General features: G+C 35.3%; 1 protein-coding gene across 8 annotated transcripts in view; it reads right to left on the bottom strand.

Annotated features, from left to right (window-relative positions):
- Positions 1 to 901: 901 nt before the first annotated feature.
- Positions 902 to 16,121, bottom strand: part of magi2b (membrane associated guanylate kinase, WW and PDZ domain containing 2b) — an 85,805-nt gene continuing 70,585 nt past the window's right edge. For 5 of the 8 annotated variants that reach the window (XM_079858570.1, XM_079858572.1, XM_079858577.1 and 2 more), the window contains 9 exons: positions 13,587 to 13,782; positions 12,275 to 12,454; positions 11,189 to 11,374; positions 10,731 to 11,112; positions 8,725 to 8,917; positions 6,407 to 6,550; positions 5,366 to 5,504; positions 4,872 to 4,960; positions 902 to 3,533 (listed from right to left, as the gene is read on the bottom strand). In XM_079858570.1, the coding sequence (XP_079714696.1) occupies positions 3,462 to 3,533; positions 4,872 to 4,960; positions 5,366 to 5,504; positions 6,407 to 6,550; positions 8,725 to 8,917; positions 10,731 to 11,112; positions 11,189 to 11,374; positions 12,275 to 12,454; positions 13,587 to 13,782 (1,581 nt within the window). In that variant the 3' untranslated portion in view covers positions 902 to 3,461. Of the gene's footprint in view, positions 3,538 to 4,871; positions 4,961 to 5,365; positions 5,505 to 6,406; positions 6,551 to 8,724; positions 8,918 to 10,730; positions 11,113 to 11,188; positions 11,375 to 12,274; positions 12,455 to 13,586; positions 13,783 to 16,121 lie in introns of all 8 variants that reach the window. The other 3 variants (XM_079858571.1, XM_079858573.1, XM_079858576.1) reach the window with 1 other exon arrangement.

Below are 16,121 nucleotides of genomic sequence, written 5' to 3'. Positions count from 1 at the left end.
TGTTTTATAAACAAAGCCCAGATCGACGGATTTGCAGATCGTCTAATGCTTAAGGATCGAGCAGTCACAATGATAAAGGTTCGCGGCCGTGCGTTGGAACCGGGTGGTGAGTAAAACTGCTTCTATTGTCTCTGTGTGTTGTTAGCTCGGCGCGTTAGCACACAGCTTTAGCTTCGCCCACACGGCCCGCCTCCAGCCGCTCGGATTTTTCCGGAAAGACTCGGTACAGCCTATCTTTCTTTTATAAATATAATAAAACTAAAGACTTTTTGGAGATATGAAGGATGCAATACTACTCTATAGGTACTCAAGATTAACAGGAGATTGAGTGAAAATGAGCATTTCACCCCCCCTTTAAGCATAAATGTAACCAAATTTAGTGAGGTTTTTGTACTTAAAACAAAAATAAACTTAAGATACACTTAATCTGTTTGTTTTTTCATTCACACATTTCAAAAGTATGACAAATTTCCATTAAATTGGATTGAGTAATCTATAAATGGTGTACATACTGTATGGGTTTTTGTAAGAAAAACTTGAATTTTTCGGGTCAGAGGTCACTCGCGCACGGCCGTTGACAGAAGCCAGTGATTATAGTTTATTAAGTTTTAAATATAGATTTTGTTTTAATAAAAACGCTCCTCTTCAGAAGGCCTTTATTAACCCCTGGAGCAGTGTGGATTACTTTTATGATGGATGGATGCGCTTTTTTGGGCTTCAAAATCTCAGTTACTATTCACTCCCATTATAAAGCTTGGAAGAGCCAGGATATTTTTTAATATAACTCAGACTGTGTTCGGCTGAAAGAAGAAAGTCATATACACCTAGGATGACATTTTTAGGTGAACTATTCCTTAAACTTGTTTTAAGGATGTTTAGGAAATGTTACAAGAAAACAATGTTGTTGTTTTTTTGCAGTGTTGAGAAGTAGGAATGTGATAAGCTTAAATTGATATGCAACATTTTCAATACATCTCTGGATGCAGTTTCAGGATATTCTGTAGTTCAAGAAACCGCTTGAAAATCCGGAAATACATTCCACATACCTCAAAAACAATTGAATTGGCACAGTTATCAGCCTGCGATCAGAATGACAGGTGCTGAGCAGCATAAGACAATTTCACAATTAAATGAATACAAAAAGAGGTGAAACACTGCATGGCATCGAACCCTCTTCCATCACTGTAAATGTTTCTGTTGATCACTATCACCGTATGAAACGCATTAACACACAGTCTCCTCCGTCTATTGAAAAGTTCAGAAGGTTTGGATAAAACAGCGTTTGCCGCAATAAACACAAAATCTTGATATATTATCTCCTTATTTTCTCATGACGCTGTCCACGTGTGCCAGATCAGAATTTTTGATCTTTATACATTTTCACTAACAAAATATTTTCACGAGATCAGAAAAAATTGGCAAAGTTTGTCACCCTGAAATCAAAGGTGAAAACAAAAGATCAGCTCTTAAGATGTTTCTATTTTTTATGTAAAATGCATATTTCGTACTGCTCTTTTTCCTGCCAGTAAGGCACTCTGCCCCATACAACTGGGTCCCACCCATTCATGCTAGAGAGACCCTGATCATGCCCAAATCATTTAAAAACATCATTTTTCCTCGCCTCCCAACTGAACCTTAACCGTGTCTTAACCAGGTGTGAGTGTCAAACGATAAACCGAAAGCGACTGGAATTTAAAGTTCACGTTACGTGCGATAACCGATAAATGACCGATATTGAAACTCCATACCATTTTGTTAAAAAAAAAAAAAACACTAAAAAATAAAAATCAATCATTTTAAATGCTACAAGTGAATTTAGGCATCACAACATTATATTTTATAATAGTGTAATGTAATAATAGTGTTATTACATTATTTATATTTTTACGATTAACTTGGAGTGAGTGTTAGATGACAGCAAGAGAAATCTAAACGTAAAAACGTAAAAAAAACCGAGCAGGCAAAATTAAATACCCAAAATATCAAAATCAGCCAATAACCGATATGGTACCAAAATCTCGCACCATTTAAAAAAGTAAATGGAAAAAATGCTAGGTAGCCCCGCACATAATTACATCTTATTGGTCCAAAATCCACATTTACATATATATATAGCCCCCTCCATAAGTATATCTCATTGGTCTAAAATTCACAATGACATGTATGTAGCTCCACCCATAATTTCATCTCATTGGTCCAAAATCCACATTTAACAGTTACATGTTAATGGTCCAAAAATCCACATTGCTGTTTATTACACATCTAATACATTCTGACTAGATTTGCGCATTTGGAGCGAATAGGCAAATTATTGTTTTGTCGCACTTGGTTAAGACACGGTAAAAGACTACATGTCTCCTGGTCTCAGACCAAACTGCCCTGAAAAACTCCCTCCTTTTTTAATTAGCTCCGCTAATTAGCTCCCATGAACTACGGAGCCATCAGAGACATGGGAATGAAGCTTGTGAGGTGTAAGATGGCACCCCAAATCCACAGTGGTGGCACACAGTACAGGCCCAACGAAGCCGGAATGACGCACTGAGGCTTCGGAAACATCTGCGGTCCTTCTTCGGTTCAGTTCGCGACGTAACCGAACGTTTGGCTGGGTGGGTTCATCGATAGACTAAACCATAGTAATGTAACACATTGTCTTGGGTTCTAAAGGGATACGTCCATGCGGCAGATTTGGCGATTGATATGCATTTACCTCCCATAATTCAGCCCGAACGGGCCGGCGTGATACTTTACCTTGTATCTCCATCATGGCGGCCTCCTTTTATATTTACTGTCAGTGTTTTACAATGTCTATGGTGACGTGTTTTTTTCCCCATCAGACACATGATGAAACTCGATACTAAAACGTTGAAGTTCTCAACTCTGAAGTTTGTGTGTTACTTCGGGAATCTCTTTTCATGCTACACATATATTTGCGATATTTGACCCCCAGTATCGCTAGGGGCTCGTTCTCAACATCTTGAAATGATACAAAAAATAAACAACCTCTACAAGATAAACAAATAGAGAGAGCTCGGGTCCGCAGAACGGAAGAACGAGGTGTTGAAAGTTCGGCTCGTTCCCCAGCGAGAAGCTTCCGCTCTGGATCCGGAATTAAACAGCGAGAGGGCGAGCCAGGCGTCTTTGGCTGCCGTTCATCTGGATCGTTCAGAAAAACTCTTGGATCAGCGACTATATGAAAAGCAAGTTGGATGCGACAATCCATTTGAGGTCGATGTGTCTCCATCTGTTCTTAATATTTCGACTTTTATGATCCATCTTCTCTGTTTTATAGGCTGTTCAAATCACAGCTCTTACAGGTGGACCTGCCACCCTTTGTTCCGCAGGCGAAGCCCCACAAAACTGACCATGAGGGGTGCTGTGATTGGTCCAGACTGTCACAGAATGCCACTGAAAGTCCAGGGTTTGAGGCTGGATGAGATGACAGGTGACGGCGAAGGGCAATGTCACGCTAGCGGGGTGAGACTACTTCCGACAAGGCAGGGGCGGCTGGAGAGACAGCACTCCGGGAGGCGGCACTGTCTACCAGGAAACATAAAGAACCTGTGAATCACCCGATACACCTGACTGCACATCAAGGTTACTGCCAATGGACACAACAGAAGCTTGGGGAGCAATGGACTGAAACATTTTAGTAGCATTTCCAGTAACATGCTAATTTAGCATTAGCATAACATGTAACGTAACACAATGATACTATCCCTCATCCGTAACATTGGTAAGTTTGATTCATATTAGTGAATTGGTTCGTTTGGATGGTTTATGTAAATGAACTACTTCTAAAAATGATTCATGAGTCTGTGTGGCCTTTTATATATTTTGCATTGTCAAATATTTTATGAAATACAGCGTTCATTATTGTTTTTTCAACTTAGTACATATGTATATATACATCATTTTTCTTATAAACATTTATATAAATAAAAAACATACATACATACGAATTATGAAGGGCCAAACAGGAAATAATTCTATGAAATCTGATCATAAAGGAAGTTATTAAAATATAAATGCAAATATGAATATATAGTTATTCCTCTGATATATAAATGCAAATTAAAATCTACATGTAAATCAAAATATTTACTTATAAATCTGAATACATTTACCTAGTATAAATATATAGATATAAATGTAAATTGTGTATTTGTAGTCATAAGTCTGAAAATCCTACAAATATAAAAGCAAATCTGAATATATAGTTCTAATTCTGAATATATAAATGAAAATGATCAATACATCTATGTAAATCTGAATATATATATATATATATATATATATATATATATATAGAGTTTTAATTCCTGAAAATGTAAGCGAAAATTCTGAATGTATATTTCTGAATCTTGATTATGTAAATCCTGTAAATATAATGTAAATATATAGTTTAAATATTTAATAAGAAGTTAATTTTAAATAAATAAGAATTAAATAAAAATGAATAACCCTTTGCTAAATTCCACCCCCATATTTTTAATACATATAAATTTTATCGGGTAATTTAGAAATGATTCAATAAATACTTCTCTGGTTGTAAATAATCTTATAGTCATATATTTTTAAATATCGCCCCTTGAATAACTTCATTCTTTTTAGCTACTTCTTGTTAGTAATGGGAAGCTTGATTGTAATTTAACTACTTTAATGCTTCCCCAACACTGTCATACGCACACATTCACAAAACTACACACAAACACATTTTTCGACCAATCACAGTCTAGCTAAAAAATACTCAAGACATGCAGTGTATGCTAGCGTGCCAGTGCAAAGTGCAAACAGAAACAGAACAGAAGCAGAGAGAAAATCGACAGTTATAGAAGAAACGCAAGCAGAAAGACGTGCAGGATGCCACGAACCGTGTCTTTAGAGTGTCCCATTATGAAGAAATAGGGTGAGGCTAGCGTGTCGCTTTTCATGCACATGGAAAGGTTGGTAGATACCATTCCTACAGGACAGGAAGTAAAAGACTGAACTATTGCATTGCACAGAAGAGTTAGAAAAACAGAGCAGCTGATAGAAGAGAGGAGTTAAGACAACACTGGTTACAGGCTACCAGACGTTATATCACTAAATGAAAGTTCACTGAAAGTTTAATTGATATAGTGAGTCATCAAAGGCTTTTAAGCTTTTAACAGAAAGCTTTAAGCTAAAGCAAACCGTCAAGATCACAGTGTAGCGCTTGAGCGATTGTTCCCCGTTGCACTCCAATAAGAGCATTTATGAGCTTATTTATGAGCCAAAATCAGCAGGTTTTTAGTTTTAAATCATGATTATCAATTCTACGTTCATCTGAAAAGTTGCTAATGGCTATAGAAGCTTTTCTTTTGGCTGTGTGTATTGCGATACTCACCATATTCCGGCACCTGTCCCGTGCCCCTCTTTAACAGCAGACGCACTCGACGTCCACCGGCCTTGATGAGCTCGATGGCGCGAGCGTGACTCATGTCTCTCGTGCTCTCACCGTTAATTTCAATAATCTGATCTCCGACCTGCGGACATGAGGAAAATCACGAGAGGATATTTTGAGTCAGGATCTTGTATGGTGTTTATAGTATGATATAACTGACCAATCAGAATCAAGTATTCGAGAGAGTCGTGTGTTAAGTGCAAATACACTACCATTCAAACCTTTGGGGTCTGTACCATTTTTTATGTCTCTTAGTGTCTTCAGCTCACCAAAGCTGCATTTATTTGATCAAAAATACATTAAAAACAGTAATATTGTTGAATAATATTACAATTTGAATTTGAAAACGTAATTTATTTCTGTGATATCAAAGCTGAATTTTCAGCCTCATTTGCTGCTCAAGAAACATTTCTTATTATTATCAATCTTGAAAACAGATGTGCTGCTTAATATGCTTTATATTTTTGTGGAACATTTTTTTTCTTTGTTGAATAGGAAATTCAAAAGAACAGAATTGAATTGAAATAGAAATCTTTTGTAAAATTATTAATGTCACTTTTGATCAATTTAAAAAAAGGGATATGGTGAAGGAAAAAATATTTGTCATTGCTTTTGCATTCTCTTGCAAATGTTTTGCGTTCCCCCGAAAAACCTTTGCGAGAGAACGCAAAAGAATTGACTTCTTCTACAAAATTATTTTTTCTAATTTAATTTTTTCTAATTTAATGCATCCTTGCTAAATAAAAGTATTAATTTCTTTAAAAACAAAAACTAAACTTTTGAACGGCAGTATATGTTGCGAGCCAAATATACTTTTACATAAATAACTGCATTTCTTCTTACACAGGGTGAAACGTTCAAAATAGATCTTAACAGTTTGAGAGTGAGACTCTCATTTGTAAAAGTGCAATTATCGAAAGCCTGTTCCTTCTAACTGTTTGAACTGACAATCTCAGAATGCACGTGTCTGAAGAGTTTTCTCACCCTCATCCTGCCGTTGCGGATCGCAGGTCCGTCCTCAGCCAGTCTCAGCACAAACAGGTCCATTTTATATTCCCGTCCCCCGCGGATACTAAAGCCAAATCCCTTCACACTTTTCTCCAGTTCCACAGTGAAATAGTCATAGTCCTAGAAAAATTTAAATAAATAAAAATCTAAGTGTGGCACGCTGCTTTTCAAGACACCCCCCACATTTGACTTTTATCAAATTTAATATTAATTTATATTTATTTACTTATTACTAAAATAACCAAAAAATCATTATGAGATAAAAAAAATGCATTTAAATATTTGTAAATATATACATACATATGTATGTATGTATGTATGTATGTATGTATATATATATATATATATATATATATACATACATACATATACACATATATTACCCCCACATTTGACTTTTATTTAGCTTTTATAATATTAATTTACATTTATTTACTTATTACTAAAATGACCAAAAATTACATTTAAAATCATTATATGAGATAAAGAAATGCATTTAAATAGTTGTAAATATATACTTTGTATATATATATATATATATATATATATATATATTAGTGGTGGGCCGTTATCGGCGTTAACGCGCTGCGTTAACGCGAGACTCTTATCGCGCGATAAAAAAAATATCGCCGTTAATCTATTCTCCAAGTTGGGTTGGGAGCTGGCTCAAGCTACACAAGCTATGATGACGCAATCTACCCGCGGCCGCGAGGTAAACCCGGCTGCAACGCATCATATTCGTCGTCATCTTAAGTAAACACGGCTGAAAGTGAAAGCTGGTGTAAAAGATCCGTGCAACATTGGACTTGGTTCGGATTTAAGCCGTTAGCCGTCCGACGTAGACTGTGTGGGGTAACAGTTAAGTTAACACACGACTAATCCGTTCTACCACCTCAAATTCAAAACGAAACATATCACTAAATAATACCAGCGCGCGCGTATTATTCCCAATATATCTTAGTGAGTGGTGTAGCACATAATCTCTTTTTATTAAAAGCGCCCGATTTTAAGAATCGTTGTTGTGTTTCTTTTTAACTGAAAAGACATCAGTTAGACAATAGCCTATTCTAATTTTAAATTTGGGGTTTCATAAGCTCCAAGCCATAATAAACATTAGATTAGACCTACTTAAGTCTCTGCAGCTAGTGTACTTAAATTTTATTTATCTGCAAAATTATGTTGTATACTTACAGTTTTGCACAATATATGTTCTCAAAACTACATACACCCTTTCAAAAAAAAAAAAAAAAAACCTTTTAGCAGTTGTTTAGCAGTGTCTGTGTAACCTGTTCTGAAATGGTTTTATTTTAATATCGTTATCGCAAGAGGCTGCAATGTATATCACAATATGGATTTTAGGCCATATCGCCCATCCCTAATTGATAGCCTATAGTAGTTGATAATAACATAGGCCTACCTAATGTTGCCTACGGACGGTAACAGTACAGTAGTAACCTTTTACAGTCTATGAGTAGAACAGCTTTCTCAAGCAGTTTGTGATTCATTTTGGAAACAGGAGATGAGCCCCTGGTCTAATGCGCCACCTGGCTTGAGAAACCCGTTCTCAAAGACTTACTTTTATAGTCATTATTTGGGTAGCACACATATTCTGAATGCCTTCGGCAGAATTCAAATGAGCCATTTTAATCTAGATTAATCTAGATTAATTTCAAAATTAATCTAGATTAATCTAGATTAAAAAAATTAATCTATGCCCACCTCTAATATATATATATTAGGGCTGTCAAACGATTAATCGCGATTAATTGCATCCAAAATAAAAGTTTGTTTTTACATAATATATGTGTGTGTACGGTGTATAATTATTTTCTATATATAAATACACACACAGGCATGTATATATTTAAGAAATATTTGCATGTATATACTGTGTATATATATTTATATTATATATAATTTATATTATATATAAATATTTTACATATAAATAACACATTTTTCTTAAATATATATGCATGTGTGTGTATTTATATATAGAAAATAATTATACTCCATACACACACATATATTATGTAAACACAAACTTTTATTTTGGATGCGATTAATCGCGATTAATCGTTTGACAGCCCTAATATATATATATATATAAAACATTTTATTCAGTGCATAACAGGTGCAGAACAAATACAAATGCTTAATATATTTTAAACATAACAAATGAAGAGATAAAACATGGTGCTTTAAATGGAGATTTTCCAGCTGCATTGAACTGTTACTGTTCCGTCCTCTGAATATCAAGTATTATTTTTCAGTGATAACACGAGCAGTTTCACCTGTGGTCTGTAATCGGCGATGGAGTGTTGTCTGTAGTCTATCAGAGCAGGAGGGTGTCTGTACTCCATGGTGGGCGGCTGTCTGTAGTCTGCTACAGGTGGATGTCTGTAGTCCACCGGGGGCTGTCTGTAGTCTGTGTATGCAGCTTGGCAGATATCGGGTTTAACATCCTGCCTGGCTTTTACTTCCGACCTGCAGTTACCAACAAGATCAAATGAAGCGATCTTGTCCCGCAATTCACTGCACGTTTCCCACAGAATTCAAGTTCAAACCACCTAAACTCTCTGAGAATGTTGCTTTTAATATGTCTTATTTACAATAAAAACAACATATTGTGAATATATTTTACGCCTAGCGATGACCTTTTCTTCTCTCGGACCATGTGACCAGCTCTTTGCTCATGTGCTATTTATTAAATCTCAGTTCCCATCTTTCATAATGCATAAATAAGAGAAGTCTTGAGCCAACCCTGGGAAAAAAAAACCCTGCTTGAGAGGAAAAGCATGTATTATTGAAGAGGTAAATAATTTATTTTGAAGTGTTAAGTGATGTTACTCGGGCTGGTACGAAAGAAAGACAGCAGACGCTTGAGTTATGTGAGATTGCCCAAGGCAGTTGGGTTGAGCCCGAAGACTACCTGAGAGAAACCTTGGACACATGGGGAGAAAAAACAAACAAAAACAAGAATAAAAATGAAGAGATTTAGGTGGGTCAATCTCGTCAAGAACATGCCTGACTCATTTCACCCCAAAAGTCAAAAGTAGAATATGAAATTAAATATATTATCATTTTATTAATACATTTTTTTTTTGTATTTTAATTGAATTTAAAATCATTTTAATTAAAAAAACACTATTCATTTATGTTTTATATTTTTCAAACAATGGAGCCTGATTTTGTACCAGTGAAGATTTCTTGCATTGAAATGTGAAAATGAAGAACAATTTGTTCAAAAAAGCTCATTACCACGATGAAAAACAACATTAAATGCTATTTAAATTGTAAACTAAATTGTAACGTTTTAAATTTTTTAAAATCCATGTTATTTTTATTGTAATACATGAGGATTTCCATTTAGAACTGATAATTACATAACATCCGCATGAATTACAGTAATGCAAATTTTGGGGAGGAAATGTGCTTAATTGTGATGAAAATTTTATAATGGAAAAAAAATGTTTTGGTATAAAATGGTCTAATTAGTACAGTCTTCATTTTCTTTATGCAATATAAATGTGCTTAACTGTGATGAAAAATAATGTCAAGGCAAAAAACCTTTACAATATAAAAACAGTCAGTCACATGGATAAATGGATGGATGGATGGTAGAATAGATAGATAGATAGATAGATAGATAGATAGATAGATAGATGAAGGATGGAACGGTCAATAGAAAGATAGAACAATAGATAGATGGATTGATGGAACGATGGATGGATGGATGGATGGATGCATGGATGGATGGATGGATGGATGGATGGATGGTAGAATAGATAGATAGATAGATAGATAGATAGATAGATAGATAGATAGATAGATAGATAGATGAAGGATGGAACGGTCAATAGAAAGATAGAACAATAGATAGATGGATTGATGGAACGATGGATGGATGGATGGATGGATGCATGGATGGATGGATGGATGGATGGTAGAATAGATAGATAGATAGATAGATAGATAGATAGATAGATAGATAGATAGATAGATGGATGAAGGATGGAACGATCGATAGAAAGATAGAACGATACATAGATGGATAGATAGATATAGATAGATAGATAGATAGATAGATAGATAGATAGATAGATAGATAGATAGATGGATAGATGGAAGGATGGAACGGTTGATAGAAAGAACGATAGATAGATGGATTGATGGAACGATAAATAGATAGACAGACAGATAGTATACAGATCACAAACTTTTCTGTTCATGTTTTCTTTTCTGTTCAAGCTTTAATATTATATTAGACATGACAATTATATATTCGGGCAAACAGTACCTGGTGTCATGAAGGTACAGCTGTGGTGGCACCGGCACTGATCCGACTGAGGTAGGTTGAACCCCCGGGATGCCTGGATCCACAACAGGAGCAGCCTGAGTCCCCACTGAGCCCGACTGCATGGCCTCCAGGCTGGGCTGACTCACAGGGAGACTGCTCTGAGTCACCGGGGGGCTGCCGTGGGGAGCTCCGGGGCCCGGCTCCATCAGCAGAGGGCTGGGCTGTGTGGTGGCCGGGCTGGGGTGGGGCGCTGGTGGGCTGGGGTGGGCCATGCTCGGGCTCTGCTGGGCTGCTGGGCTGGACTGAGTCTGAGGGCTGTGCTTCTGGGCCACCATGGGACTCTGCTTCTCCGATGTAGGGGCCGAATGAGCACCGTTTACGTCTAGGGCACAAAATGATTGTGTTTTGAAAGGAAGAAGACAGAAAGCTTTCTTTATTGTGACGTCCTCTGATCATACCTTCTTCTGGGATGATGTGCAAGGTGACAGTGAGTCCAGCGTCTTTGATCAGCTTGACAATGTCAGCGTGAGGCATGTTGATAATAGACTGACAGTTGACAGCCATGATACGATCACCAACTTTCAGCTTCCCACAGCGATCGGCCGGACTGCCCTCGATGATGCGGCCGATCTTATGTGGCACAGCTACAAAACATATGAATGGTGAATTTGATGGAAAATATTTTGGTCATATTTCAGTTTAAAAAACTATAATAAGAAATGAATATACCCCTGCAATATAAAAGGAATACAAAAAGTAAGAAATAATATTTTCCATAAAGAAAATTATGTTAATTCTATGAAAAGTCTATTGTTAATTCTCATTGTAACTGAATTTTCATCACAATCCCATTGTTATAAATATTTATGAATTTATAATTTATAAAAATTACTATAATAATATTCTCAATAGTCTTCGGCTTCAAATAGGCTTCATTTGCTATAATAATAATAATAATAATAATAATAATAACAATAATAACAATGATAAATATTGAATGTTAATATAATTAAAAATATTTAATAACATTAGTATTATACATTTATTTTATATTTATAATTTATATAACATTATAAATATAAAATACTATTATAAATATTCTCAATAGTAATCTTAATGGTACAAAAATAGGTTTAATTTGCTATAGTAATAATAATAATAATAATAATAATAAATATAATAATATAACCAATATATTTGTATCAATATTACTATTATAAATTTATTTTCTATAAATATTTATTAATTTTCTTAATAGTAATCTTAAGTAAAAAAAAGGCTTATTTTGCAATATGAAAAAAAAAAAAAAAAAAAATTTTTTTTTTTTTTTTTTTTTTCGGCACGAACAGTTTTTTTTTTCATGTCTTGTGAAATTCACCCAAATGTGGATAAGACGCATCAGTTTCCTTCCTTTGAAAGGCAATGACTTTTTTCTGATCCCAGACTTTCAATACATCTTCACTTTAAAACATTACCATGTGTAAAAGAATGCAATAGTGTTCACCAGAGCATCAGGGTGACAGCTGTGTGAAGAGGGGACTTACTTATTGTGTTTGTGGTCTCTGGACGGTTGAGGGAGCTGATGATGACAAAACCAAAGCCTTCGCTTTCCTTGCGGTGTATAACAACATCAGTGGTGGGGGGTAAGTTGACCGGACACACTGCATGACCCCGGGGAGAACTGCTTTGATTGGCCGCTGCACCGTTTTCCTCACATGGCTGGCCTGCAGGTGGCAGCACACACAATCTCAGCCAATGCAAACACAAACCACAGCAAGACTCAAGCTCTTACACAGAAATTACGCTTTTACTTCTTGATAATGTAATTAACCATTAACATTGTAAAGCCTGACGTATGAAAAATATTCAGCAAAATCACATTTATTTAAATGCAGCAGCTTGATTGAACCTTTCGAAAAGATATATATAATTGTTTGTTTTTTTTTGTGAAAAATCTCTCTATATATAAATCTATAATCTGTATATATATATATAAAATGGTTTGCATATTAGTTTTTTGTTGAGTATATTTGATACATCAGGCTTTTATGGCTCGTATAATATGATATAGTGAGAATATGGAGCTCATACTTACGGTGGAAAAAACGAACTAAGCAAAAATATGCAATTTGGTGCAGATGCTGATATTTATATGGCCTGAATGTAAGATGAAATTCTGATAGCTTGAAATGTAAATCAATGAGATCTTTATATCACTATAGCAGAATACTTACATAAAGTGCATATAAATGTCAGTTGCAACTCTATATCTCCCAAAAATATGTCTTATTAAAATTACATTTAATTGCTTAGTTTTATGATCAGAGCTCTGTAGTTCTCATTGTGGGGGAAAAAATATATAATACAATGATGATTGAGAGATGAACAAATAAACGTTCCCCAAAAGCCTGATGTTTCATATTTCACGCTTGCATAATAACATGATTTTTCAAAAAAAAAAAAATATATAATCAAGTTAACCTAAGTTGCTTCAGTCCAGTAAGTGTTCATCTTGAAATATTACAAACAATATAAAAGTAATTCTGATATTTACTTTATAAAAGTAAAGACACATGAACCTCAACCTGTTTTTAGAATGATACTAAAAGGCCTTTTACTTGCTGAAAAGTATAAACTATCAATCAGACGACAGAAGGCACGTAGCAGCAGAGTGTTCAATAGGGTTTTCAGCAAAGTTTTAATCATGTTGATCATTTGCATATCAAATTTTAGTTTATTAAAGAAACTAAAAAATGTATTTGTCTAGTACCATGTAACTCATCCTAATAAATACCCATATTGATGAATTTGATGGATTTAATAGTCGTTTTTGTGTCACTGGTGAGTTTCGCTCACCCTGCTGCAGCAGAACCCTCCTCCTGACGGTCAAGGTGACCTGTCCGTTTCGTGCAGCCGCGTGCATGAGGTCGATGACGTAGCGGTGTGGTCTCCCCGCCACGGGCATCCTGTCAACCGAGACCAGCTCATCTCCTGGACGCAGTCTGCCGTCGCGCTCCGCGGGGCTGTTCTCTATGATTGCTCCGATCACAATCTGTGGGGAAGAATCAGTCATCACATTAATATGAACTGACATTCACAGTCTCATTATAATATTGTCATCAGTTTTACATGTTTAACAGCAGTTTTCTTGACTAGCTGATGGGTTTATACATATCTAGCTTGACAGAAAGTCGCTTTACTGCTGGTATTTATTTAAGAGAAGTAAATTAAAATACCAGAGATTACCAAAGACAACTAGCTAAGAGACGAGCGTTAATAAACTGTCATTTGAAATGCAAGGAAATCCATGACAAATTAGGCTTTTAAAGGGATAATTCACTTTGAAATTAAATTTTGGTAGGTTTTAGCTTACCTCAAGGGCATCCAAGACGTAGGTGTCTTTGTTTCCGCAGTAGTTTCAATTTTGATATTTTTAGGTCAAACCGTTCTTGTCTGACAGTCATTTCATGCAGGTCTATGGTCACTGTCTCAAAGAGCATGCACAGAGTCCAATTTAAAACAATTCCCCATCGTCCAAATTAAACAATTCCCCATCGTAAGTACACATTGATGGCCTAAGACACGAAACGAGCGGTTTGTGTGAGAAAACGAACAGTATTTATATCGTTTTTACCTCTTATAAAACAACCACGTCCAAATGATCTGAGGGCGCGGGCGCTTCCTGCTGTGTGACGTGTACGCAGACTGGTGCATAGATATATTTACACTAGATGTCGCATTAAAGACATTCGTTCCAATGAACTGCCGTAGCCAAGGCGACATCTAGTGTATATATCTATGCACCAGTCTGCGTACACGTCACACAGCAGGAAGCGCCCGCGCCCTCAGATCACTACTACTTCTTCTTCTTCTTCTTCATTTGGTGTTTTATGGCGGTTGGCAAACCAACTTTCGCCAACTTACCGCCACCAACTGGACTGGAGTAAAAACAATAATCAACTAAATATAAAAAAAATAAAATAAAAAAAAAGCTCCTCAGATCACTTGGACGTGGCTGTGTTATAAGAGGTAAAAACGATATAAATACTGTTCGTTTTCTCACACAAACCGCTCGTTTCGTGTCTTAGGCCATCAATGTGTACTTACGATGGGGAATTGTTTAATTTGGACGATGGGGAATTGTTTTAATTTGGACTTCTCTGAGACAGTGACCACAGACCTGCATGATATGACTGTCAGACAAGAACGGTTTGACCTAAAAATATCAAAATTGAAACTACTGCGGAAACAAAGACACCTACATCTTGGATGCCCTTGAGGTAAGCTAAAACATACCAAAATTTTATTTCAAAGTGAACTATCCCTTTAACAGCCACAATTCTGCTCAGAATCTGTGTGAAAAAGCAGCACACCTTCTATACAGTTGCTTTAAATGCTATCAGATGCTAATATTATAATATGCTATCAGATGCTAATAAAATAATATAATAATATTCCTTGGTACTGAACAAGGTTAGAGTTATTGCTAATGATAACTATTAGCAGTAAACAACAATTTTGTAAAAAAATAAAATAAAACGCAGTGCTACAGAGTAAAACAAAGCACTAAAATTCTACCAAAAATTCAGTATAATTTTTTTCTGAAATTGTACACATTTTCAAATATTTCTCAGGCCTGGCTTCAGACTAGCAATGTATTCTGTCAAAAAAACACCACATCTGATTGACATGTAAAACAACCAATCACAGCGCCGTGTCTCTCGTCACAGGCAGATGGAACAATTTTTTATGGGATGAAATGGATGAAAACACTGAAATTAAATCAAATTAAAATGAAAAAGAAAATTAGATAACTATTTATGGAAAATCCAAGATCAAAACTGAAATCAAAAATTAAAGCTGGGCATTATAGTGAAAATATCTCCTTATGAGTAAGTAGTATTATTGTACACCTCAAACTATAATTTTGCTGGAAATTCATCCCCAAAATTTTATATACACATTACATTTTTTGTATTTGTACAAAATAAATGTATTTTTTTTCTATGTAGCAACTTAGATCGTTTTTTTTATGTTTCTTTTGAAGCTTGATGGATACAAACTTAAGTCACAATGTCTGCGTATTTGGTTCACTTAAAAAAAAAAATGAAAAAATGAATACTTTTAATCAGCAAGGATGTATTCAATTGATTAAAAAGTGAGAGTAAAGACATTTATAATGTTACAAAAGATTTTGAGTTCAAATAAATGCTGTTGAACTTTCCATACATCCAAGAATCCTGAAAAAAATGTATCACGGTTTGCACAAAAATATTAAGCAGCACAACATTTGCCTTCTCAACATTGATAATAATAAGAAATGATTATTGAGCACCAAAATTAGCATATTAGAAGAAGTAATGATTCACAGCTTTGAATCACAGGGATATA

The sequence above is a fragment of the Squalius cephalus genome (assembly GCF_949319135.1).
Source record: "Squalius cephalus genome assembly, chromosome: 23".
NCBI classification, from domain to species: Eukaryota; Metazoa; Chordata; class Actinopteri; order Cypriniformes; family Leuciscidae; genus Squalius; species Squalius cephalus.
Note: the sequence above shows the minus strand (reverse complement) of the source record. Positions and strands in the feature narration are given on the sequence as shown.